General features: G+C 40.7%; 2 protein-coding genes across 3 annotated transcripts; both read left to right on the plus strand.

Moving 5' to 3' along the window:
- Positions 1-4,062: 4,062 nt before the first annotated feature.
- LOC117263272 (sodium-dependent neutral amino acid transporter B(0)AT1-like) lies at positions 4,063-13,737 on the plus strand. 2 transcript variants are annotated; one of them, XM_033636506.2, is made up of 12 exons: positions 4,063-4,417; positions 6,603-6,713; positions 7,482-7,619; positions 7,710-7,891; positions 8,611-8,721; positions 8,802-8,914; positions 9,040-9,168; positions 9,268-9,430; positions 9,524-9,728; positions 9,826-9,985; positions 10,141-10,303; positions 13,317-13,737. In XM_033636506.2, exons 1-12 carry the CDS (start codon positions 4,219-4,221, stop codon positions 13,455-13,457), a joined length of 1,815 nt encoding a protein of 604 aa, XP_033492397.1. In that variant the 5' UTR covers positions 4,063-4,218; the 3' UTR covers positions 13,458-13,737. The 2 variants fall into 2 exon arrangements, with proteins under 2 accessions (XP_033492397.1, XP_033492396.1); XM_033636505.2 differs by having other exon boundaries at positions 4,065-4,417; positions 6,573-6,713.
- A 2,798-nt stretch (positions 13,738-16,535) lies between these two features.
- LOC117263200 (sodium-dependent neutral amino acid transporter B(0)AT1-like) lies at positions 16,536-24,925 on the plus strand. The gene is made up of 12 exons (XM_033636394.2): positions 16,536-16,976; positions 17,534-17,674; positions 18,830-18,967; positions 19,106-19,287; positions 19,418-19,528; positions 21,323-21,435; positions 21,511-21,639; positions 21,719-21,875; positions 21,969-22,173; positions 22,287-22,446; positions 24,162-24,324; positions 24,450-24,925. Exons 1-12 carry the CDS (start codon positions 16,778-16,780, stop codon positions 24,654-24,656), a joined length of 1,905 nt encoding a protein of 634 aa, XP_033492285.2. The 5' UTR covers positions 16,536-16,777; the 3' UTR covers positions 24,657-24,925.
- Positions 24,926-26,635: the final 1,710 nt, after the last annotated feature.

A 26,635-nucleotide genomic window follows, 5' to 3' on the forward strand; every position in this document is an offset into this window, starting at 1 on the left:
CTTCACTGAGATCCAATTCTCCCATCACAGCCGTTGACAGGCTTTGTCATAGTGTGCAGTGTTGTGCAGACTGTAATGTGGCACTGAATATGTTTGTAGACTCGTGGAAAAAGAACAAGAAACACTGATAAATATGTGTGGGTATTTTCAAGGCAAGCCGAGGGTAACCAGTTGTCTCAGGTCAGCCCAAATCAAAATGTTACCTGGATGCTGACGTAATTTACTAATACCTGAGGAAAGCTGTGCGCTCTGTGAGTCTCAGTGGCTCACATAGGTAGACATGCGGTTTGTGTTATATTGTCTTTTGTTGACGTGAAATCGAGCCCAGCTTGACGGAAATTTGTGTATATCATATTTTCTTTCCTTTCTTTTTTTTAATGTCGCTGGTACGTAGTGCTCACTTACAGAAGCATATTCGCTGTGGTAGATGTGGGCTGCGACTTTAAGATCGCAAGTAATATGTTGTGTATGTTTGTGAATTTGTGACAAATCTGCTGACGGAGGCGCAGCACATCTGCAGCTGTTCGGTAAGGAAACCAGTTAAATTGGAAACCAGCAGGGACATAACACCGTCACTTTGACCAGTAGAAACACAGAACGATCTGCTGCTGTAGACAACTGTATGACAACAACACCCCAGCGTTTTTAATATTTCCTCTAGGGATGTTACCACACAGAGTAAAAGGGGGAAATGATGGTGTGAAACAGCAGAGGCACTTTGTCAACCCGCTGAGTTAACGTTACTGTCATTAGCATCAAGCTAGCAAACAATGGTACATCCTCACGGTCGGACATAAAGTAATAACATTAACAAATAGCGGTGGGGCTTTTACTCACCACAACTGCAGAGGCTCCCAGCTTCATTTGAAACAGACTACATTATAGACGGTCCGTTATTTATTAATCCCTCTGTGTGTTTATATATTTACTTTTTATCCGCTTCGTTGTCTTTGTAAAGTTAACATATCGCACCGTCATTTCAAACTCAACACTTGTTTCAAATTAAAAGCCCCTAATAACCTCGGCTAGAGAATCCCTCCATTTTCTAAATAGGCTTTTATTCTGAAACATTTGTCTGAACTTCCTGTGGAAGATACAGTAACTTGATAGTTTACTTATGGCGCTTCAAATGTAGCTCCTGCCATCTGCTGACGCTTTTAGGTGACTACAACAACATGTCGGCTGGCACATGGACAGACAGTGACTCAAATAATAGTGAAAGTAATAAAAACAGGACAAGAATAACCCGATGACATCACACACGCCGTGAAAGACGACCGGCGTTCTAAAAGTAACGGAAGTAACTGATGTCTTGTTTGAAAATGTACTTAAGTATTTGATTACTCAAACAGCAAACTAACGCGTTAGGGTACTCGTTACTGCAAAAAGTAATCAAAGTACTCTACCCAACTCTGCCAGTACCTTACCCTATTATATCTGAGAGTGACAGAGTAGAGTTTCAGTCTTTTCTGGTTGAGTTCATGAAGTTTCTGTGTTGGGGAAGCTACCTTAAAAGCATAGCCTAGCAAAATTGTCCATGTGTGTCTCATTCTTAGTGGGCATGTACTACAACACCATCATCGCCTGGGTGATGTGGCACTTCTTCAACTCTTTCCAGAGTCCACTGCCATGGAGCCAGTGTGCTCTCAATGCTAATCTCACCGGCATGTCACCATTCCAGAAAAAATCTTCAGTTCCAGTCTGACATTTTAAATCCATTTGAACAATTTGATTTTCTCCTTTTCTTTACATGTAGATCTGGTGTCAGAGTGCAACACCTCAGAGGCTATTGAAGATACTGGAGGTCTGCAGTGGCGGATGGTGCTTGGCTGCTGCCTGGATTCTCCCCTATATGTGCTGCATTAGAGGCATTGAGACCACAGGCAAGGTAGGTAGTCTATGGCATTAATGTGCAGTCTTTTGTGAACTATACTTTCTTTCTTTGTATCTAATTTTACTTGTTAATAAAGCACTCAGAATAGGTGACAAAGCCCATTTTGATTGGCTAATTAAACTGACATAATGTAAAGCTGTAAATGCAGCACTAATTTTGGCCAAAATCCAACGAGTGCAGAGGACTACTGTGTGGATGTGCAGCCTCTTTAATGGTCTAATGTGTGAGATTTAGTGACATCTAGTGGTGAGATTGCAACATTACTATGAGGGTCCAAGGACAGAAAGATGGCGTATGCTGTCAAGCCCTCTGAGGCTTTATAAATTAAATAAAATTGAATTGAAAAATCGAATTAAAACTTCTCCTATGTGTCAAGAGTGTAGTGAAACTATAGTGGCCGATGCAATAAAGTAAAAATGTGAATCTTGAGCCATTGTTTGATTTATCCATTCTGGGTTACTTTAGAACAATATGGCGAGCTCCATGAAAGACGACCCACTCCGTATGAAGCTTTGAAAATGAAAACACAACAATTATTGATTTCAGGTGACACTAATACTACTGAAAACATAGTTCTGAATATCATATTTCATTTTCTGCCAATATATGCCCCTTAATCCTACGCACTACACTTTTAACTCACAATTAGTTATCACATTCATTTGAAAACACTTGTGTGGTTACTGTCATAAACAAGGCCATCATTAAGACAGTTAGCAACCCCATAGAATAGTTCAATACTTTTGGAAATGTATTTATTTTTGTTCTTTCTGAGAGTCTTTGCATCACATACAGCAAGTAACTCCCATGAAAACAAAAGACACATTTCAAATTTTCTTTTGCTAAATTTAGCAAACAAGATATGTGTTAATTAGTAAACTTTGGAGCAGTTGGTAACACAGGTAATAAGTCACAAGCAAGTCTCAAGCCTTAACCTGCAAATCTCATGCAAGCTCTGAGTTACGGAGGTAAGAATAAACCAAGTCAGTTTGAGTCTTTGCTGTAATTTAATCAAGTCAAGTCATGTGAAATTAAAAAGACGCATTCACAGACTTCTCTGTGGGTTTTGCAGCGACAGATTAAGGTTTGATGTCTGGGTCTTGTCAATGATTTTTGAACTGCACTCGTATGTTGGCCTCTGCTGGTCTGCTGCGTCATGGTTCTAAAACATAACATAACCTGTCAGTGGCCTATCAAGAAAAATGCAACATTAGAACAAAATACAACCAAAAAAAGTCACATTTGCTTTTATTTTGTACAGAAGAGCAAAAATTAACCATTCCAAATAAATTTAATGTTACTATCACATCTTGAGAGTACCCGAGAAATAAAGATCCGTTATTATCACTTGAATCCCTACTCAAATATAACTGAAGTACCAGCAGGCAACAGCAAATATATTTAAATGACTAGTTTTATTACATGTAGCTCACAACTCCTCAACATTGGTAGTTCTGTTGATATATTTCTAAAAAACTGTTTTTCTGTAGAAATCGAATCACTCTTATTTTATTTCTTTGGTTTTTACTGTTGCTGTTGTTTTCTGTTTCATACTTTTTGAAGTACATACATGTAGACTTTTAGACCACTATATAGATAATGCATGCCTTTCATTCTGCACACCCATCTCACACTTAAATGAGTCAGTAGAGGTTTTTCATATAATCTGTTGTGGGAGCAAATGATTCTTCTTCTGTTCTCCTATCCGTAATCTCACACTGACAGTATGGCGGATCCTCCTATAGACAAAATAAGTAGCTGCCTGGGGCGGAGGGAAGGAGGAATCTTGCCCAACGCAGCGAATCTGCTAGGTCTGGCACTGGCTCTAAGCTCTTAAAACTTCTCAATGGGGTTGTTTATTAACAGTTACTAACGTACACGTGTCCTCACCCTGCTGGATGAAATCCACAAAGATCCAAAGTTAAATTATTACTCGAACTGAGGAGTACCTGCACACTGACAGCTGAGCTGGTGACTTCTTTTTTAAAAAATCTGAAACTATGACTTGATGTATCTGGTCAATAAATTATATCAGATGAAGACATTTGTGTGAACTGCTTCACATTGCCCCGATATGTGTGCAAATCTTACTCTCATTGGCAGGAATATTTTATGATGGTGACACCCAGGTCCACTCGGCCTTCAAAATGGTAGGTGAAAGGGACAGATAAATAGAGCCTGCAGGTCACACACACACACACACACACACACACACACACACACACACACGGTCAGTGTGCCAGCAAGCAGCACTGAGGACTTCCGAGCTTCTATCGAGGCACCCTGTCTGACAACCTAGAGACTGGAATAACTCAAAAGACACCATGAGACTGGTTCTTCCAAACCCTGGACTGGAGGACAGGATCACCTCTCATCAGGACCTGGAGAAGATGGAGAAGGAGGAGGCAGGGGACAGGCCCAAGTGGGACAACAAAGCCCAGTATCTGCTCACCTGTGTGGGCTTCTGTGTGGGGCTTGGCAACGTCTGGAGGTTTCCTTACCTGTGTCAAAGCCACGGAGGAGGTACATTCTTCTTATCTGTAACTAAAATGTGAAATGAATGAAAAAAAACAAAACAGTTTCCATAGTGGACATTAAAATTAAAAATTAATGCAGTAAGTCTTATACTTAAACACTTTGTCTGATGAATACACAGGTTACAATAGTTTGTTTAAACCTCGATTGGCTATCCCTAAAATTTAAATAAAATGCAAGACATTTTGTTAGCATCACTTGCATTATAATTAATCATAATGCCTTTGGTTAGGTTTTTTTTTTTAAAAAAAAATTTGTTTAAGATTCTGGTGTGAGTTGACAACACAAAGCCTGAGGAAATACATACTAAGCAAACACTCTATTATCTAAAGTGACATTATCAAACCATGGTGCATCATTATGACCTTAATATCCACACCTAAAGTGATTTAAGTTAAATATTAACTCGAAGAAGTGAATGGATATTGCTGTTTAAAGCTTAGATGTCCATTTTACAGCAAAGAACCACTGATGCATTAAACCGCTGTACATGGTAATAAAAAAAAAATAAAAAAAAATTCACACACCGATGTATCTGGAGTAAAAAAACAACAAAACAATGACTGGTGGCAAACTGGCTTTGTGAATTGTAAAAGCCGTGTTTTTGCAGATTCCTTGAACTTTACCTCTTGGCTACGAGTGGAGTGGTGTGATTACATGTAAACACAAACATGAACCCTGTGCTAAGGTGTTGCCTGAGAGGTGCTCACATATCACCATCACTTATCAGATTATCCAGCATATCTTGAATTAGGAAACTCTCAGAATGATCAGCCAGAGCAGCACAGATACCAGTACAGTACATATAGCAGCTCTGTGAGGCTACTTGGACACTCATAAAGTATATATTTAAATCTTGACCTAAGTTAAGGTGTTACAGTAACCAACAAATCACTTGGCTTCATCCTCTAGGGAACATGAATATATTTGTACATAATTTAATCGCAACCCAACCAGTAACTGTTGAGGCATTTCAGTGTGGACCAAAGACCAAAGAACGCTCATGCAGCAGTTACCTCAGATATTGGGATGGCATTGTCGCAGTAGTTAACACCATTAGCTCTGTCAACACTGCTGCAGTTGTTTAGCACTGTTAATAGAGTTAGCATCCATGATCGAATGGATTGAATTATGATTGTGCAACCAATCATTTTACAGAAGTTGTATCCACCAATTTATAGACGTCTCTTTCCCAATGTAAGTCTATGGGAAAAAGTATTTTTGGGCCCAGTGGCATCACGTGACATTGCAGTACCACTGTTTGGCCACTACAAAAATTGGCTACAAAGCCAATGTATTTTTATATATCTTTTATACATATAATGGTTAAACTACTTAAAAAGCTTCAACACAAACAATTTTAAGATAACAAAATAGCTAACATACAAAGGTTATTGTACATTAGGCCGGTTGAGGGAAAAAACAACTCTTTTTTATCTTGAACTTCCTGTGAACCCTTTAGTCACTGCTGATATAGGCTGAAAACCGTTCAGAGGAGGAAATCTGATTCCCTTTATTATCTCTGTGCCACTGAAGGTAGCGCATGATCTACCGTTCAGGAGAGTCTTTTAACTTAACATTTTTCTTAACATGTAGTTCACTACTGAATGCTTTAGTGACTCAAGTGACAACCTGTACTTGGATTTAACATAATGATAAAATGGCCCAACTCTACCCCAAGAATTACAAATGATTTATCATTAGGAGCTTTATCATATCAGCAGTTTCGGAAAGTATCTTCTATCTGGAAAAGTCCTGATAGCAAAGTGAACTTTTAGCCCTGAGCCTGCTCATCATGCATGAGAAAGACAACAATAAAAGCACCTTTCAATCCCTTATTGTTTGTTACCATTACATTGTATGTGTAACTGTTTCACATGATGTTGAGATTTTGAGAGATTAAAACTGTATAGAATTAATGGGAGCACAATAAACATTGATATATTAAAGGAATCACGCCGACAGCAAAATATAAATATCGAAAGTACTTCTAGTTTTCTGTGAAGCAGATATTATAAATAATTTTTATGTGTTGGGATGTTGCAACTATCACACATGGCTACAGTAAACAAGGTGTTTCTATGCTAAATACACATCTCTTCTATCTTTCCGCTTATCTGAGCTTACCTTGGTGTGTCCACAGGTGCTTTTATGATCCCTTTTATTATCCTAGTCATCTTGGAGGGGATCCCACTGTTGTACCTGGAGTTTGCCATTGGCCAACGCCTTAGAAAGGGCAGTGTAGGGGTTTGGACTGCAATTCACCCCTACTTGACTGGAGTTGGTGAGTGCATAACTATGTGATTTTTAGTCTTGCTTGAAATCTGGTTTTCTGGTCCTGAGTTAAGATGTTGGATACACTTGTCTCAGTCAGCTTTAGTCATTATGGTTGTGGTTTGAATCCCACATATGCATACTTTGAACGTATCCTCATACAAAACTTTGTATGGCATCATATAGCTCATATGATAGCTAACAAATTACTACACCACAAATGGCGTCATATATTTAATGTAAAGTTATGTATCTAAAAGTACATAGGTTAAGAACAGGTAAGCAAAGTTTCTTTGGTTAGGATTCGGAAAAGAAACATGATTGGGCGTCTTTAGATTCAGGCAAGAAAAAATATGTAGGTTAAGTTTAGGGAAGGAAACGTGGTGATGACGTACCTTAAAATAACTCAAAGGTCACTTGGTTTCACACAGTTCCAGACACTGGTTTCCTGGGGCAAAGTCCTGTGTTGTTTGACACAAACTTTCAGTCTTTATACCACTTCCTTCTTTACTCCCGTCAGCACATTAGTCATATGATTACAGCCAATCTGATTACATGGATTAACCATGAATTGCTGGCTCAAGATTATGTGGGCTACATACAAATTGTGGTGTCTTACTTTTCATAGGTAGGCTATATGTACGAACAGTTCATGAGAACAGGCCGATGCTTTGCACTACTGTCGAGGTTCATTAATACCTGCACTACATTGGAAGATTTTATGTAATATATCTACGGTGCAAAATGTTGCGCTGTCTCTTTTCCCCCTCTGTTGCAGGTATTGCGTCCATGTCTGTCTCATTCTTAGTGGGCATGTACTACAACACCATCATCGCCTGGGTGATGTGGTACTTCTTCAACTCCTTCCAGAGTCCACTGCCATGGAGCCACTGTCCTCTCAATGCTAATCTCACAGGCATGTCACTATTCCAGAAAAAAATCAGTTCCAGTCTGACATTTTAAATCCATTTGAACAATTTGATTTTCCACTTTTCTTTACATGTAGATCTGGTATCAGAGTGCAAACGCAGCTCTCCAGTGGACTACTTCTGGTACAGAGAAACACTGAACACCTCAGAGGCTATTGAAGACACTGGAGGTCTGCAGTGGCGGATGGTGCTGTGTTTGGCTGCTGCCTGGATTGTGCTCTATATTTGCTGCATAAGAGGCATTGAGACCACAGGCAAAGTAGGTAGTCTATGACATTAATGTGCAGTCTTTTGTGAACTATAGTTTCTTTCTTTGTATCTAATTTTACTTGTTAATAAAGCACTCAGAATAGGTGACAAAGCAAAAGTAGCCCATTTTGATTGACTAATTAAACTGACTGTAAATGCAGCACTAATTTTGTCCAAAATTCAACGTGAGCAGAGGACTACTGTGTGGATGTGCAGTCTCTTTAAAGGTCTAAGGTCATTTCAGATTTTCTTTTGCTAAATTTAGCAAACAAGATATGTGTTAATAAGTGAACTTTGGAGCAGTTGGTAACACAAGTAATAAGTCACAAGCAAGTCTCAAGCCTTAACCTGCAAATTCTCATGCAAGCTCTGAGTTACGGAGGTAAGAATAAAGCAAGTCAAGCTGAGTCCTTGCTATACCAAGTCAAGTCATATGAAATTCTGATGATCTGCCTATAAGCTAATGCCATTCACAGACCTTTTTTTGGGGTTTGCAGCGACAGATTAAGGTGTGATGTCTGGGTCCTGTCAACGTAACCTCTCAGTGCAAATATGCAAATATTTTATAAAAATGTCAAGTCCCTTTGAGCCATCTGTCTTAAGTCTAAGTGAAGTCAAAGTCATGAATACCAAGTCAAAGTCAAGTTCAGTCCTGATCATCAGATAACATAATATGTTTTTAGAATGGTACAAATTGCTCCTCTAAGTTTTCTCTTTCCTCTCTCTCAGGCTGTGTACATCACCTCCACTCTGCCATACCTCGTCCTCACCATCTTCCTCATCAGAGGACTGACTCTGAAAGGATCCGTAGATGGAATCAAGTTCCTCTTCACACCAGATGTTAGTTATCATTTAAATACTTTGTCCACGTCATTAGCATGGCAGATGCAACACTCTGCTGATGATGTATTGATTTCTAGCTAGATGAGTTGGTGAACCCAGCAACGTGGTTGGATGCAGGAGCCCAAGTGTTTTATTCATTCTCCCTGGCCTTTGGAGGTCTCATCTCTTTCTCCAGCTACAACCCTGTTCAGTAAGCACAGTAGTCAACATGGCATTCGAGCAAAGTGCAGTGAGGTATATATTTCAGGTAATATTTAATCAAATTAAATGCACAATAATTTTTTTTTTTTTTTTTTTTTTTCACTTTTTTTCTAGCAACAATTGTGAACAAGATGCTGTTATCATCTCCATTATTAATGGCTGTACTTCTATCTTTGCTGCCACTGTCATCTACTCCATCATTGGCTTCCGGGCAACAGAGCAGTTTGATGCCTGCCTTAATGAGTATATGCACAAAACAGTATGTCCAATTTATTTGATTTAACCAAGGCAAAAGTAAAGAACACATTTTCATCACTCTTGTTCCTAAATGTCCTCTTTCAGAAACATTTTGATGCTGCTGAATGTATTCGATCTGTCTGAGGGGTCCATCACACACAGCAACTATGATGAAATGCTGCGAAAGCTCAACAGCACGATATCAGGGTTAGAGGTCATTCAGGGGCTGGACCTCAACACCTGCAGCCTGCAGACTTTTCTAAGTGATGTATGTTTTTTTGGAGCCATCATGATGATTTTACTCCTCTCTTATTTAACAAGTCCACTGAATGTTGCGGTTGATTGTATGCTTGTTTTCCAGGGAGTGGAGGGAACAGGTCTGGCTTTTATTGTGTTCACAGAGGCCATCACAAAGATGCCTCTTTCTCCCCTCTGGTCTGTCCTCTTTTTCATCATGCTTTTCTGTCTCGGCCTCTCCACCATGTTTGGAGCTATAGAGGGAACTGTGGTTCCCCTGCAGGACTTAAATGTCTTTCCTAAGAAGTTTCCTAAAGAGGCGCTCACAGGTAAATGATCCTATAGACCCATGTGTGCGGACAGTACATACATTTCTACAGTGGCATAAGGGTTAAGAACTTTATTTTGTGTTGCTTGGGATTTTAGGAATCGTATGCCTCACTGCCTTCTTGATTGCGCTCATCTTTACTCTGCGGTCTGGGAGTTACTGGTTAGCACTCTTTGATGGCTATGCAGGCTCTGTCCCTCTGCTCATTATTGCCTTCTGTGAGATGATGGCTGTAGCCTACCTGTATGGAATGGATAGGTAAGTGGTAAAGTAACAGGAGATTGCTAAGCCTGTTTTGCCGTAATGAATCCTTGGCATCAACATTTAGTCACAGCGTTTTGTGTTTTTAGGGTGTATGCAAACGTGTGCCATGTTGATTATACCTCTTGAGTCAGATCTCCTTTCTTTCACAGGTTTAACAGAGATGTTGAGTTCATGATTGGACACAAACCCAACATCTTCTGGCAGGCCACATGGAGAGTGGTCAGCCCTTTGATTGTCTTTGTCATCTTTGTGTTTTACTTTGCCACCAAAGTCAGTGCCGAGCTGACATACATCACCTGGAATCCAAGCTCGGTATGTTTCACAACTCCTGTTTGCTACATTTCTCTAAATAATCACATTTCAACCCACGCTCACTCCCAACTCGTCAAACACTGATGCTTGGTCATTGACCCTTGGCATTGCATACCAACTAACTGAGGCACCCTTTAGTGGCAGTGCATGAGACACACTGGGTGGTGGCATATTCTGATGCTCTGAGCAACTGCTGTATTATGAAGAGCAAGAAAGTCTGTGAGCAAGGATGGGAGGGCAGGTGTATGGGTCAGATAATGGACAGGAGCCCGCTATTCATTCCCATTTGAAGCCAAAGGTCAACTGAGTTATTTTAATAACTGTATGTGCTACATATATGTGTGTGCTAAGTGTAGCATACAACACTAGTGATATATGTCACATGACGTTATGTTAAGTTAGTAACAAATGTACTTATCTTAAGTCAATCCCTGGGGCTGTATTCACAAATATTCTGAGAGTACTCAAAGAGAGCTCCTAACTTAGCCTAAAAACCTTTAGTAAGGAGTCTTAGCTTAGGAGTGAGTTAGGAAAGTTCTAAGGGCAACTCTGAGCAAGGAGGAGACAGAAACTTTTATCTTAGTGCGGGAGTGTGGTTGACCCTGTTGCTAGGTGTGATGCTTTCTTTTAAGAGATGTGATTGGTTGTCACAGACACACCCTTTTGTGAGCCTGCAATGTGTGGACACCTAGTGGAAATGAAATGAACTGCATCACACTATGAGATTGACAGTGTTGTCATTGTTAATGTGATCACTCTGCAGAGGGAAGATTGAGACAGACTCAAGTCATCTCTGCTTCACTGTTGCATTTTTCCAGTTTCTCAGATATCTTAGTATTGTGATAATTTTATTTCTGGCATTATAGCATTATTTTGTTAGGTGGGAAACGTGTGCATATCCCAAATGAGATCAACCACAAATATTGTCCCTGCATATTCTCATCTGTAGCATTTCATTTACTCACGGTCATTTTGTGTTTAGAGACCATTTCTCCGACCTCTTTGTGTTTCTTTAATTTTCTCCTCTGCTTAAGAAACTCTTAAGCCTTTTAAAAGTCCTCCCTGCTCCTAACAGTTTTTCACCTTAGGAGCTCTGTTAAGGTCTAAGATGCTTTGTGAATAACTTCTGTCTTTACAAGGAACCAGTCTTAACATTCAGGGGAAATTCTAACAAAATGTCACAAGAATTTTCTTAGAATTTTGTTGCCAGGAGCAACTTAGCACTAGGAACATTTGTGAATATGGACCCTGGTGTTTTTCTGAATCTAACCACAGGCTTCTGTTGCCTAAACTTAAGGAAGTAAGCCTAAGATCAAAGTCTTTTTTACCTATGTTATACATTTAATGTATGCATTTAATGAGCTAAAACTTTACATTTCCTGTGAAAATGGAAGTTTATTGTGAAAGGACACAATCCACGTAATGAACATAAATTGACATCCCTTCCATGAGCATCCAAAATGAACACTGAAACGGTATTTTGCAAAGTTGTAGTCAAGACCACCTAAACCGAGACCGAGTCATGACCAAGACCGGAGTGTGTTGAGACCAAGACAAGACCAGACAAGTGCAAGTCACACACTGCAAGACACACTTAATATCAAATGTGGAACATGCAAATTAGAGGCACTACTGATACTTATCTGAAAGTATAAACACCCATAGAAAACAAAGACTGGTTTTTGGACACCAGTTTTGTTGCCACACAGCATATGTATGTAATGTGACATTTCCTGTTTCACAGAGGATTTATTGGAGTTGAACAATGTCAGCCTTTATTGACATGTAGATAATGAATAACACTCTTGCATTTCAGAAAGACAAAACAATACAGCTGGTGTCATGAAGTGGGATAGCCAACTCACTAATGGTGCAAACTATGAATTAACACACAAATGAATAGCATAGACCATCATTTTCTAAGCAAGCAAACCAAAGACAGTAACGAAAAGATGACATTTGTGTTATGGAACAGAAAACAGCTCAACAGTAACAACAAAGTACTCAGTCCAGCATGCTGGGAACTGTGGCAGAAGGCATTGCAGACGTGAAATTTGTATGTGGGTATTTTACTTTGTTTCTATAACCAAAAAAATCCAAACAAATAAACAAAAAGGGAGCTGAAATGAACTTAACCATCTTTATTTAACCCTGTTTGCTTAAAGGGATAGTGCACCCAAAAATGAAAATTCAGCCATTATCTACTCACCCATATGCCAAGGGTCCTCACATCACTTCCAGAGATCCAAGGGGAGAGGGGGTAGCAACACAGCTCCACTTAATGGAGGCTTACGGCACCCCAGATTCAAACATCTAAAAACACAACTCTGTTTTTAGCCTCATTGTAGCCTGTAGCTCTAACTGCCTCTCTGTGCACCGCGCTCACGTGTGTGCTTGTGTGCCACACCAGCGAAAGCACGTGAACACACATGAACGTGGTGCCCATATTTCACTGTCTCACGCGCAGTGCACAGAGAGGCAGTTAGAGCTACAGGCTACAATGAGGCTAAAAACAGAGTTCAAATGACGTTTTTCCAAACAACTTTTTATGTCGGGGCTTCAGGACACTTGGATCACTACGGACGAGCAGTATGGAGATATTTTGTGGTTTCAGTTATGTGTTTTTGGATGTTTGAATCTGGGGCGCCTTTAGCCTCCATTAGGTGGAGTTGTGTTGCTACCCCCTCTCCCCTGGGATCTCCACAAGTGTTATGAGGACTCTAAAACTTCACCTGAGCCTCCATCAGCATATGGGTGAGTAGATAATGGCTGAATTTTCATTTTTGGGTGCACTATCCCTTTAACACAGTTGTGGTGTTCTTGAAATAAAATCCTGAGTCTTCTTTGTCTGAGTCCAAGACAAGACCAGTCTCGAGTACTACAACGCTGGTACTTAGTTTGACATATAGGGCCACTGACCAAGTGTCTGTATTTGACAAGTTGGTAGTGAGAATGTGTTGCATATTTTCAAAAAAAGTATAGTTTTTAAATAATTTCCTTGTCATGTGTACAGGAAAACTTCCCAGTGTTGGAGGCAATACCGTATCCCAGCTGGGTCTATGCTATCATCTTCCTTCTTGCTGGAGTTCCCAGTCTTTTGATCCCTGCATCTGCTTTGTACAAATTATTCCGACGCTGCTGCAAGAAAGATTGACAAGAACATTACACTGTTGCTTGACAGATGTGATCCCATGTTTTTTCAAAAAGAGGCCTGTGCAATAAGGATTGTTTTTAGGGTTTGGTTTGCTTTACTTTGTTGAAATTTGGTTTGTTGAAGTGATTTAATTTTAAGATATATGTGTGCTGAGATATCTTTATTGTGTTGACAGTGTGTTGATAAAAGGATGAGGAATCAATGTAGATATTTATAAGGATTGTTATAAATGCATTATCAGTGAAAAGCACAATAAATGGTGTGAAATATTCTACACTGACATTGACTTCATTTGCATTTCATTTCCTTTGACTTGAATTATGATCAACACAAACAAAATGGTACTTTTGGTACTTTTTGCTTTGTACTATTATGTTTACATCACACAATTTCACTCTTACTTTAGCATTAGTCAGGGAAAGGAATATTTTAGTTTTAGGGGATGTATTGATGCAGCCACAGTCTGGGATGAAATCACTTTGTAATATAAAGCTTCAAACTGTCATCAGTGCTGAACAAATCCAAACTTGAGGCTTCAGAATGGCAGTTCACAAACTAGAGTCAGAGTCAGAGAAAGCTTTATTTATCCCCGAAGGGCAATTCAGTTTCTACAGTCACCCACTTCACATGAGCAAACATACTTCCCACACATCAGTAACAGAGGAGCGCAATAAGTGACACGTGGAGTTGGAGTTATGCAACAAGTAAAACAAGAAACACAAACCAGAATTAAAAGGAATAAAAACAGCTAGAGAAGTGTAGTAAGTGCATGAGTATACTGCACCGATATGTTGCTCTTAAAAAGAGTAAAGTGCCAAAGTATATTGCACATAAGATATATAAATAAATACAAAGAAAGAAAAACTTACTCTGCATTCAGCAGCTTAATGGCAGAGTGAATGAATGACCGAGAGTGACAGTTTGTCTTCCTGGGTGGGGGCAGATAACGCCGTCCTGATGTCGTAAGTGTGAATTCTTTGGACAGAGCATGATCGCTGTTGATGATACTTTTTGCTTTCTGGAGGACCCGTCTCTCCCACAGAGTGTTTAAATCAGTCAACTGCACTCCGATAATTTTAGAACAAATCTTGACAATGCCACTAAGCCAGTTTCTGTCTTTCGCTGACAAACCGTTAAACTAGCACACAAAGGAGAAAGTTAACAGGCTTTCAGTGTACGACGGGTACACAGTACACAAAATGGGTTTCAACACAAACCAACAGGTGACGTCACGACAGCTACATCCATTATTTTTACAGTCTGTCTAAGAGACTTAAAGTCACAATGTGTCAGCCTATGACTGACTGACAGACCCATCCATGTCTATTTTCACATTACGGTTTCCCCCCCAGATCTGATCTAGCCTGGACTGTTCACATTCATGTTTAAAGTGACGCATGTCTGACATCAGTGTGAACAGATCTCTACCCTGAAGCACCTTGCATGCAACCAGTGACGTCACATACATGTGCATTAGAACAACAAAACAAGTTGCATTTGCAAGACAGGTATATTTAGTGAGAAAAATGAATGACAAAGCGGTGCAAGTGTTCATCTGAATGATTTGCTGCAGAGGTCAGTATGACGTGTACCATGGATGTATGGGAAAAACACATGAATTCTGATGTAACCATTTTTACAGTGGTCGCACACCCTATCACACTGAACCAAAAGAGACACAAATGTAGATTCAGGGACGAAATAAAGTTCAAAACAAGGTCCTTTAATTTCAGGGTAGGTTCAGTACACAGATGTCAGTCATGCAAAGGTATCCAAAAATGACAGGCAAAGACAAAATCCAGAAATCCAAAAAGAGGGTCAATATCACAAGGCAAACAAACTAACAAATAAACAGCTGGAGCGCTGACTCAAAGTACAAGACGAACTGGCACAGACAAAGGGAAACCCAGAAACTAAATAGAGGAGACAACGAGACACAGGTGTGCCACATTAGGACAGGTGCAGGTAATCAAACAGGCGGGAAACACAGGGGAGCAGGAAGTGAAGAGACCTGAAATGAGACAGGACGTGAGTTTCAAAATAAAACAGGAAACACAAGACATGAAACATGAGAATTTGACATGGCCAGGGATCGGATATGTATCGGATTTAGGACAGTGCAAAAAAAATAAAAATAAAAATAAATCAGATTTAGGCCACATTTACTTGTAATGTAAACACAGCCCAAGGTGTATCCTGTTTTTCATTCAATACCAGTTGGGATTAGCTCCAAGCCCCTGCAACCATCTGGTATATAAGTATGTGTTTCTAAATGAATGGACGTATACAAACGTGTAATTTGGGTAGAGGCAAAGGTAGATGTAATTTGGACTGACGCACATAACATGTACATACACTGATATCTTTATGGACATCCTAAAAATAACCCTTGATAGCCGCTATAGATGACAAGTCAGTAAACACCACTCTGTAAATGCCGGCGTTAGTCTTTCATTGGTTACTAATTGCATTAGAAAGGAACACTGATAAGGTATATATGCACTCTGAATTGCTTAACAGCTATACTGCAGAAAAAAGTGATAAAAATATGAAGAGAAAAATCCCTTCTTCTACTCTGTAACATTTCACTAAGTAATTAACATAAGCATTCAGCATTTGAATTTCAAATCTGAGAGAAAATGCACCTGTACACACTAATACTGGGTTGTAGATCCCACTGCAATACATAGTCTAATATCTCCAGGACTGGGAAAGGCCTGACCTGACAAGATAAGCTATGATGGGAAATGTGTTACCTCTTACTTTACAATGTTTCTTTCTTTCTGTCATACAAGGTGAGATAAAGAAAATGTACATCTTGCAACACACTCTATGTTGGATCTGCTTGTTGGCCATCAATGAAACCTTGTGGCCTTTAAAGGAATGACAGTAAATAAACAACCAGTACAACTCTCCATTTCCTGCACAAACTCATCTCTCAGAGAAAAGTGTTTGCGGCGGCACCTCATGTGATGCATTAACCATTATCAAGAAGGTTGCACCTTTTTTTACTTAACCTTGCTGACATCACATAATGCAAAACCAACTGTGAGGAGCTACTGATAACTGCGGCCCAGGTGCCATAGGTCACAGTGGATACCTTCGTACTCCTTCCCAGGACACACAGTTGGGGTAAAGGACTCAACGAGACACAGTCCAAGTTACAGTTACAGTTTTACAGTTTCCAGATTGTACGAGAAAGGACGCAGCCCCTTGAAGGCTCGCAGGAAAGTAGCAGAACCATTAACTGAATACCAAAGGGAGACTTAACTGCTACATTTCACGCTTTCTGAGTCCAGTGAAGTTAACAAGAAGCCACCATGAAGCTGAAGTTTCCAAACCCAGGACTGGATGAGCGGATCCCCTCTCATGGGGACCTGGAGAAGATGGAGAAGGAGGAGGCAGGGGACAGACCCAAATGGGACAACAAAGCCCAGTATCTGCTCACCTGTGTGGGCTTCTGTGTGGGACTTGGCAACGTCTGGAGGTTCCCTTACCTGTGTCAAAGCCACGGAGGAGGTAGGCTGCAATGAGGGAACATAAGCAGTTTATATGAATTATTAAAATGATCTAAATGTCTCTCAACCTGTTACATGTAACTAATTTGTGTGTTTAAAGGTGTGTAAGATGTTTACAGACTGCAGAGATACAGAATTGTACACACAGTCAGCTGAATTTTGCTCTCTTACGAGCTTAGAAATAATAGAAATGCCTACTTTACTCAGACTGAGATCTTAAAAGTTAAAACTCAACCAATCAATGCTTAAAAATAGCCTACTAACTTAACATCACCTGACAGTTTGATTCATATAGAACCATTGAAGCTTACTTTTCCTTTACATTCATAATCGTTATCACTGTGTAAAAGTCAATGGATGAGTCTCATTCATGCTTTATGTAATACAAAGTGTAGGCAATAAAATGTGTACAATGCTTTTTATAGCTTATGGGCTTCTTTATGGCAACAGATTTGTGAATAAAGTTTACTGCTGAATGTACTTACCTTACTTGAAGTGCTCATTAAAGTGAATGGCTAGACGTATTATTGACTCATTATGACATTGTGACTGTTTTAGGAGCATTCATGATCCCATTCCTTATCCTGCTGGTACTGGAGGGAATCCCACTGCTGCACCTGGAGTTTGCTATCGGTCAACGCCTGAGGAAAGGCAGCGTAGGAGTGTGGAGATCAATCAGTCCATACCTGATTGGAGTCGGTGGGTAAAAAAAAAAAAAAAGCAAATTAGGTTGTCTATTTTCTTCTTCATGGCCGTGCCAGTGGCAAGACTTCAGAAATGTCAATGGAACAAATATTTAAACTGTGCCTGTGTTCAAATTTCAAACATGTTATTCCTATGGTCTAAGACAGTTCAAAACTATGTCAGTGAGAACACCATAATAGCATTCATTACCTATGGAGCAGCACCAGACAAGTTTCTGGCTTTGAGAGACAGCAGCTCATGTTTCCAATTATCGATGAACCTTCCTTGGCCGTGGAAATAACATACTGGAATTCTTTACTTCTGTGGTGCTGGTTTAGCACTAAATTTTATACAGGCATTCATGGTCACCAGGGGATGAATCCCACTGCACCACCATGGCATTTGCGTTTGTAATTTAATGTGAAATGTCATTTCATTCATTTACATGGATTGCTATGAACTTTTGCACAGAAATACATGTCCCACACAGGATACATTGTAACTACTTTGGTGATCCCTTAGCTTTTTACCCAGTCTTCATCTACATTTCACCTGGTCTGATACTCATACGTAGTTCATGGAAAACATCGCTTAACATCAGCATGTCAGCACTGCCATTGTGAACATGTTAGCATGCTTATGTTAGCATTAAACTCAAAGCAGAGCCTCACACAGCTTCTAGACTCTTATGGCCAATACACACTGAAAGCTGTAAAGACTGTTTTTGACGTCCATCACTCGTGCATCTCACAGAACAGGTGCACTTCTATTAAAAAAATAATGTCTCAGTCCACACTGATCCACATTTTTTTATGCTTCAAGTCTATCTTTGTCACTTAAGTGAAGCACAATCTGCCCTGGCAGCTGTTAAACCACACAAATCACACACTGTTGATTATATGCTTTAAAGGTATTAAGCAAATCTACATTGATTGATCAAGGCTCCTAGTCTGTCTGCTAGCTGTTAGCTTTTACTACAGACAGATTCCCCTACTTGTTACAGGAGGCTGGAAAAGAAAAATTGTGGTTCAGTACATTTTATGCTGTTACTCAGCTTGGTGAATGCAGGTTAGCGCTGTACACTCAGCTACTGACAATGGGGATCCCTGGTTGGTATTGTTAAAAAAAAACACAAAGCGTCACCACACCTGGTTTTTTCATTTTTTACAGGTGTAGCATCCATGCTTGCTTCATTTCTGGTGGGGATGTACTACAACACCATCATGGCCTGGATCATGTGGTATCTTTTCAACTCCTTTCAAGATCCTCTGCCTTGGAGCCAATGTCCTCTCAATGCTAACGGGACAGGTAAGCCGTTAAACATCCAGACAACAGTAAGAAAGAATCCAAAGAACTCGCATCTGCTGTAGGCTACAGTCTGCGGTTACACTTCTTTCCAAGGTTGCTAAGTTTGACCCTTGCCGTCTACTTATCTGTCCTTTGCAGGTGTGGTGGAGGAGTGTGCTCGGAGCAGCACTGTTGACTACTTCTGGTACAGAGAGACTCTGAACACTTCAACAGCTATCGATGAGTCTGGAGGTCTTCAGTGGTGGATGGTGCTAGTCCTGCTGGGCGCATGGACTCTGCTCTATGTCTGCTGCATCCGGGGCATCGAGACCACTGGAAAGGTCTGGAAGTCAAATCACATCTGAATAATTTGAATGAGAGAGTGATGCCTGCTTGCTCACATATATGTTCATTCAAAAACACAGCTACAATATGTCATTGGATTATGCTGTCATTGTTTTCTTTTCTCAGGCTGTGTACATCACCTCCACTCTGCCATACTTGGTCCTCACCATCTTCCTCATCAGAGGACTGACTCTGAAAGGATCTGTTGAGGGAATCAAGTTCCTCTTCACTCCAGATGTAAGCACTGTTGTAATACACCAACCAACATGTCTCAGTGTAATGTGTCTGTGTATAAACGTACTTTTATATGATGGATACAATACTATCTTATTAAAATAATAATTATTGACAGATTCATATATTTATTTATCAAAGATACATTTGACAAGGATTTGTGTTTAACAGACCACCTATCATCAGTGCTGTCTACTGTAAATTAAACATTTTCAAAGGACAACCTCGGGGTCATGCACGCCCTGGTGAAGATTTTACCTTACCAGAATTTTACCTTAGTCTGAAGCACTTTTTTTTAGCCCTCTTTCGGACAAGCTAGCATGTCATGGTTGGTACCAATGGATGCCTAAGGTTGTCTAGTTACACAAGATAGCACTGCCTTTAGCTTAAAAGGTGAGCATGCCACAGCCTCTTACTGTATGTTCAAACCAACAGCCATTAGTTTTCAATGAGAGCCTGGCGACTTGGGCGACTAGGGCGACCTGATCGTCAGCCGTGCGTCTTGGGCAACCAGAGCGGTCCGGAGGGGAGTTAAAACTTGTTTTACTTTATGGTAATGAGCTCTGACGCGGTTCGGTGTCAATCAATCGGAATGCTGACGTGCTTCGATGAAGCGGGTCCCAGAGAACAAGCCATGTAACTTTGGTTCCTACAGCACACTTGTTCCGTCAATGGATATCGAGAAGTTGATTACCTGTGTTCGGTCCCACTCAGTCCTTTATAATGTTGCTCTTGCACCAGCCGATAAAATCCATTGTGCTGATCACGGCACCGGAGGATTTTGTGCACCCAAACCCGACGGCGACAGCTTCTTCGAATGCACAAGACGGCAGCAGTACACATCACAGCAGCGTTATCATCTTCCATGTTGAGTCAATACGATTTTGGGGGGTAAGCATAACTTTCTGTAGGCCAACTATAAGCTTTTTGACTGGACAACAGCAAGCAGCAACTACGCTGCTTTCAAGCCAGTAGTCCGGTTTGTGGCTCCTTTAAATTGACAAGCACAATCAAACGTTCAATGATTCACGTGATGAGCGACTAGAGCGACCAAAGCTGCCACAGATATTTTTGACAGTCGTGCTTCTTGGGCGTCCGCGAGAGACTTTGCCTCTTTGGAAGCTTCTGGTTTGAACGTACAGTTTAAGACAGTTATTTTTGCCAGGGGGGCCACTTAGGGAGGCAGCAATTGTATCAGGGGGCCATGGTCCCCCCTGCCCTCCCTTGGGGGCGTCACTGCTTATAATTGTCTGCTAAATATGAGGCTACAGCCAACAGCAGCTTAGCTTACCTGAACTATTTGACACATACAGTCTTCTTGATTTATTACTTGCATCTGGATGCTGAATGTCTTGTGAAAAAGAAGCAACTGGTGTAATTTTGGCCATTTTGCTATTTTAATTTCCATATTAGCATTACATTAGTCTTGGTCCTGACTCAAGGCGTGACCTGGACTTGGTTCAAAAGCTTAAAACAGACATATGCAAAGAGGCAACTGATTTATCATCCAGTTTCTTTTTATGAGCTTGCATAACATTCAGTCATGAATTTCCACGTCATGCTTTTATTGTATGTCAAGAAAGAACAGACATGAGATTAAATAAAAGAGATAAAATAAACTATGGTCCTGGTGCACAGTAGCTACTATCACCTATTAATTGTTAACAATACCCAGGACAGTAGAAGGTGTTTACTATCATGTTCCAAAGTGCAGACACATCACAACAGAAAATAATTACCATAGGTCAGTTAGCTCAGTTGTACTGTTTATATGTGATGCTTTCTATTCTTATTCAGGTGAATGAGCTGATGAATCCATCAACCTGGCTGGACGCAGGTGCTCAAGTTTTCTACTCCTTCTCTCTGGCCTTTGGAGGTCTCATCTCTTTCTCCAGTTACAACCCTATTCAGTGAGTAACTGCCCAATTCATGCAATGAGGCTTCTTTTGAACACTTCTGTTCACATGACCATATTTATCTTTTAGCAACAACTGTGAGCAGGACGCTGTTCTCATCTCCATCATCAATGGCTGCACCTCAGTGTACTCTGCGACTGTTATCTACTCCATCATTGGCTTCAGGGCCACGCAAAAATATGACGACTGCACAGCAGAGTGAGTTTTGTATTTGACAAAGGAAGCCCTACAAAGACGTAATAAGGATTTGCTTATGTGAACTTAACTCTTTTTTTAGCAACATCTTGATGCTGATGAATGCCTTTAACTATCCTGAAGACAGCATCACAGAAAGCAACTACGATGAGGTTCTGACCCACCTCAACCAGACAAATCCAGCTGTCATTCAAGGATTACAATTGGAGGCCTGTGACATGCAGGTTTTCCTCAAACAGGTCAGTAGATAACCTTTAGAATATCTGTTTTTAATCTCACTGAAATTATTCAGCAGAGTGTCGGTGGTTGAAATATTTGGTGCTCTCCTACAGGGCGTTGAAGGAACAGGTCTAGCCTTCATCGTGTTCACAGAGGCCATCATCAAAATGCCCTTTTCTCCTTTGTGGGCCGTCCTTTTCTTCATCATGCTCTTCTGCCTCGGCCTCTCAACTATGTTTGGGAACATAGAGGGAGTGGTGGTTCCTTTGCAGGACCTCAACTTGCTGCCCAAAACATGGCCCAAAGAAGTTTTCTGTGGTAAATTTCCAAATTTCCTATTAAATACAAAATACTTTTTGTCATGTTGGGATTTAAACATTTGATCTAAAGATATAACTCCATTTTGTGTGTTTTTTAATTTTTTTTTTTAGGTCTGACTTGCTTAGTCTCTTTCGCTCTCGGGCTTATCTTTACTCAGCGCTCTGGAAACTATTGGCTCGCTCTTTTTGACAACTTTGCTGGTTCTATCCCCCTATTGGTCATCGGATTGAGTGAAATGATCGCTGTTATTTACATCTATGGCATGGATAGGTAAGTCTATCAAGGAAGTGATTATTCATACTAGGGATGTTCATAATACCATTAAAACATTAACCGACAATAAGAATATCAGTTGAACAATTAAAAATACATAAATATAATATACTGACGCTACTGGGGAAATGACGAGACAGCGGAGTGTGCTGCTGCCGACACTAAAACGGCTTGACTCTGTCGTTAACATTAGCCATGTGATGCTACCAGTCAGCCCCGTCACTGTGTAACCTCCCAGGCATGGAGCTCACACAGTGTCATGACAAATCAAGGGAAAGCGAGACAGCAGGGCATGGTGACCCAATATGCCATGCCACGTGCAGCTATTTCAACCAGTGTAAGGACATATATGCAGATTTTTTTAAACGCTGGAAAACCTTCTAAAAATAGGCAATACACAGCTCTGCAGTAGTTGAGTATGTCTTTCTGTGTCTTTTCCGGTGTGTCTCATTTGTCGCCATGCAAGCACCAGATAGGCTGAAAACAGCAGTGTCTCTGTCTCTCTTTAAAACTAGGTGCTGACTAATTTGTAACAATGTTTTAGCACTGCTTGGATAGAGACAGATGACATTTGTGGCAACACTTCTACAAAAGGGGCAAAATGAGTGTGTACATGTGGGTGTCATGCTTCTATCACTGCTGACTGGAGCTGGAGCTGATAAATACCTGTGGCTACTGCAGAGTCAATTGCCCTGTGAAAAAAATGCCTATTGTAACCTTTACCACCGAAGACAAAAGCCAGATATTAGTGGGTGTGATACTCAACGAGGCAGGTCTTTATGCAACTGAGACAAAGAAGGCAATAAGAGAGCATTTTAATCTAACCTCAGAACAGAGATAATGTGTCATTCACCGAGGAGAGATAACGAGGTACAGCGTGTCTCGTGACGTAGCAAAACTGTGGTGAGAAATGCGGAAAATATGCTGTCTGTTCGGTTTCAGTAATACTGTTGATAAAAGCAGTAAAACGTAATCTAAAAGTGATAAAATGTTTCAAATGTACAAAACATTGCGTTAAGCCGCACTTCCAGTCTTGATGCTATTTTAGGACACAAGGTCACTCAAGTAATATAGTGGAGTTTATTCCCTTGTGCAGCTTCAACACGTTGCACGTGGCTACTTTATTTACTGTAGGGGAGACTGAGGGCAATTGAAACAATTTTAGGTTTTGATGACAAAAACCTCCTGAACTATTTGAATATGATTTGTACAGTTGGGGACAGTTGCAGCAACTAATGCCTTCATAAAATCCCAAGTACCACAATTAAATCCCATGGCGAGTTAAAACAATTTAATAGGCTATCTTTTAAACAATTCATTCCAGTTCCTGTCTTTAACGCTTTCATCCACACTGGGAGGCTGTGGCTCAGAGGTAGAGCAATCGTCCACCAATCGAAAGATCAGCAGTTCGATCCTGGGCTCCTCCAGGCTGCATGTTGAAGTATCCTTGAGCAAGATACTGAACCCCAAATTGCTCCCGATGGCTGTTCCATCGGTGTGTGAGTGTGTTTAAACTGAGTAGCAGGTGGCACCTTGTATGGTAGCCTCGGCCACCAGTGTATGAATGTGTGTGTGAATGGGTGAATGTGACTCGTAGTGTAAAAAAGCGCTTTGAGTGGTCACTAGATGACTAGAAAGGCGCTATACAAATGCAGGTCCATTTACCATTTACTCAGCTGACATTACGTCTTCCTCTTATTGTTCTCAAACAGGTTTAACAAGGACATTGAGTTTATGATTGGTCACAAGCCCAACATCTTCTGGCAGCTGACATGGAGACTGATCAGTCCACTCATTATGATCGTCATCCTGGTTTTCTACTTTGTAACCCAAGTTACCAAGAATCTCACCTACTTGGTGTGGGACCTGGAGGCGGTAAGTGTTCTTATCACAGTAGTTTAAGCCTAAAGACCTTTTAAATGTGTTGTCTTAAGCATTCCAGACCTCTTGTATGTCGTATGTTGCTATAAATTTTAACATGTCTTCGACTCTGACCGTAGGAGAACTTTCCCACCCTCGAGCCGCGTCCGTATCCTTCCTGGATCTATGTCATCATCGTCATCCTGGCTGGAATTCCCAGTTTATCCGTCCCAGGATTCGCCCTCTTCAGATTCATTCAGAAGAAATGCTGCAAGCAGAACGACAGAGATGATGCAGTGGACACTATCTCTGCCAAAGTAGAAATGAGTAACAAAATTAAGTTTTAGATAGCTTTTCCTTATATTTCATAGCAAAATATTTCATAGAAAATAAATACAGACTTGTTTTATTGTTTGTATGTTATGCTTATGTCATTTTTCTTCCTAATACCCTGTACAATGACAGAAGCGCACAAAATAATGTAAAATAATGTGATTTTGGAGAAGACAGTGATTGTTGCTTGCTTTTCATACTATTGAGAGATTAGAATTATGCTGTGTCATGTTTTCACATGTAGGTTTACGTTGTACATTAAAGTAATGGTGTTTTTGGGAAATGCCCTTACTCACTTTCTTGCTGAGTTACACTGAACAAAAATATAAACGCAACACTTTTGTTTTTGCTCCCATTTTTCTTGAGCTGAACTCAAAGATCTAAAACATTTTCTATACACACAAAAGAACATTTCTCACAAATATTGTTCACAAATCTGTCTAAAATCTGTGTTAGTGAGCACTTCTCCTTTGCCGAGATAATCTATCCCACCTCACAGGTGTGGCATATCAAGATGCTGATTAGACAGCATGAATATTGCACAGGTGTGCCTTAGGCTGGCCACAATAAAAGGCCACTCTAAAATGTTCAGTTTTATCACACAGCACAACGCCACAGATGTCGCAAGTTTTGAGGGAGCGTGCAATTGGCATGCTGACTGCAGGAATGTCCACCAGAGCTGTTGCCCGTGAATTGAATGTTCATTTCTCTACCATAAGCCGTCTCCAAAGGCGTTTCAGACAATTTGGCAGTACATCCAACCGGCCTCACAACCGCAGACCAAGTGTACCCACACCGGCCCAGGACCTCCACATTCAGCATGTTCACCTCCAAGATCGTCTGAGACCAGCCACCCGGACAGCTGCTGCAACAATCGGTTTGCATAACCAAAGAATTTCTGCACAAACTGTCAGAAACCATCTCAGGGAAGCTCATCTGCATGCTCGTCGTCCTCATCAGGGTCTCGACCTGACTGCAGTTCGTCGTCGTAACCGACTTGAGTGGGCAAATGCTCACATTCGATTGCGTCTGGCATGTTGGAGAGGTGTTCTCTTCACGGATGAATCACGGTTTTCACTGTTCAGGGCAGATGGCAGACAGCATGTGTGGCGTTGTGTGGGTGAGCGGTTTGCTGATGTCAACGTTGTGGATCGAGTGGCCTATGGTGGCGGTGGGGTTATGGTATGGGCAGGCGTATGTTATGGACAACGAACACAGGTGCATTTTATTGATGGCATTTTGAATGCACAGAGATACCGTGACGAGATCCTGAGGCCCATTGTTGTGCCACTCATCCACGGCCATCACCTCATGTTGCAGCATGATAATGCACGGCCCCATGTTGCAAGGATCTGTACACAATTCCTGAAGGCTGAAAACATCCCAGTTCTTGCATGGCCAGCATACTCACCGGACGTGTCACCCATTGAGCATGTTTGGGATGCTCTGGATCGGCGTATACGACAGCATGTTCCAGTTCCTGCCAATATCCAGCAACTTCGCACAGCCATTAAAGAGGAGTGGACCAACATTCTACAGGCCACAATCAACAACCTGATCAACTCTATGTGAAGAAGATATGTTGCACTGCGTGAGGCAAATGGTGGTCACACCAGATACTGACTGGTTTTCTGACCCCCCCAGACCCCCCCAATAAAGGTTAGGTTAGGTTAGGTTAGGATTTGTTAATAAACCTCTCACCAGTTCAGACATAACAGCAAAATGAAGTGGTTACTGTTTGAATAAATATATGCCATAAAAATAAATCATGCAGAATATTATGAGGTTGTGAGCGCTTTTTAGGATTTTACCTGGCAACAGTTGCGAAGAGACACACATTTGAATTTGTTTATAGCAGGGCAATAATGATAGTAATATATATCAAGGGGGGCCAATAAAAAAGCTATGCAACTATAGGCAACCAGCATTGCCATCTAAAATAATCATTAACAAACGTTATCATAATGATAAATAAACAAAACAAATTGCCATT

The sequence above is a fragment of the Epinephelus lanceolatus genome, chromosome 16 (assembly GCF_041903045.1).
Source record: "Epinephelus lanceolatus isolate andai-2023 chromosome 16, ASM4190304v1, whole genome shotgun sequence".
Taxonomy (NCBI): Eukaryota; Metazoa; Chordata; class Actinopteri; order Perciformes; family Serranidae; genus Epinephelus; species Epinephelus lanceolatus.

Bases quoted from the DNA above. Each gene is read 5' to 3' on its own strand.
- LOC117263272 (XM_033636505.2), top strand. From the start codon at position 4,219: ATGAGACTGGTTCTTCCAAACCCTGGACTGGAGGACAGGATCACCTCT. The intron at 7,892-8,610 runs GTAGGTAGTCTA...CCTCTCTCTCAG, and splicing joins GCATTGAGACCACAGGCAAA to GCTGTGTACATCACCTCCAC. The intron at 9,169-9,267 runs GTATATGCACAA...GTCCTCTTTCAG, and splicing joins TTTGATGCCTGCCTTAATGA to AAACATTTTGATGCTGCTGA.
- LOC117263200 (XM_033636394.2), top strand. From the start codon at position 16,778: ATGAAGCTGAAGTTTCCAAACCCAGGACTGGATGAGCGGATCCCCTCT. The intron at 19,529-21,322 runs GTAAGCACTGTT...ATTCTTATTCAG, and splicing joins AGTTCCTCTTCACTCCAGAT to GTGAATGAGCTGATGAATCC. The intron at 22,447-24,161 runs GTAAGTCTATCA...GTTCTCAAACAG, and splicing joins TACATCTATGGCATGGATAG to GTTTAACAAGGACATTGAGT.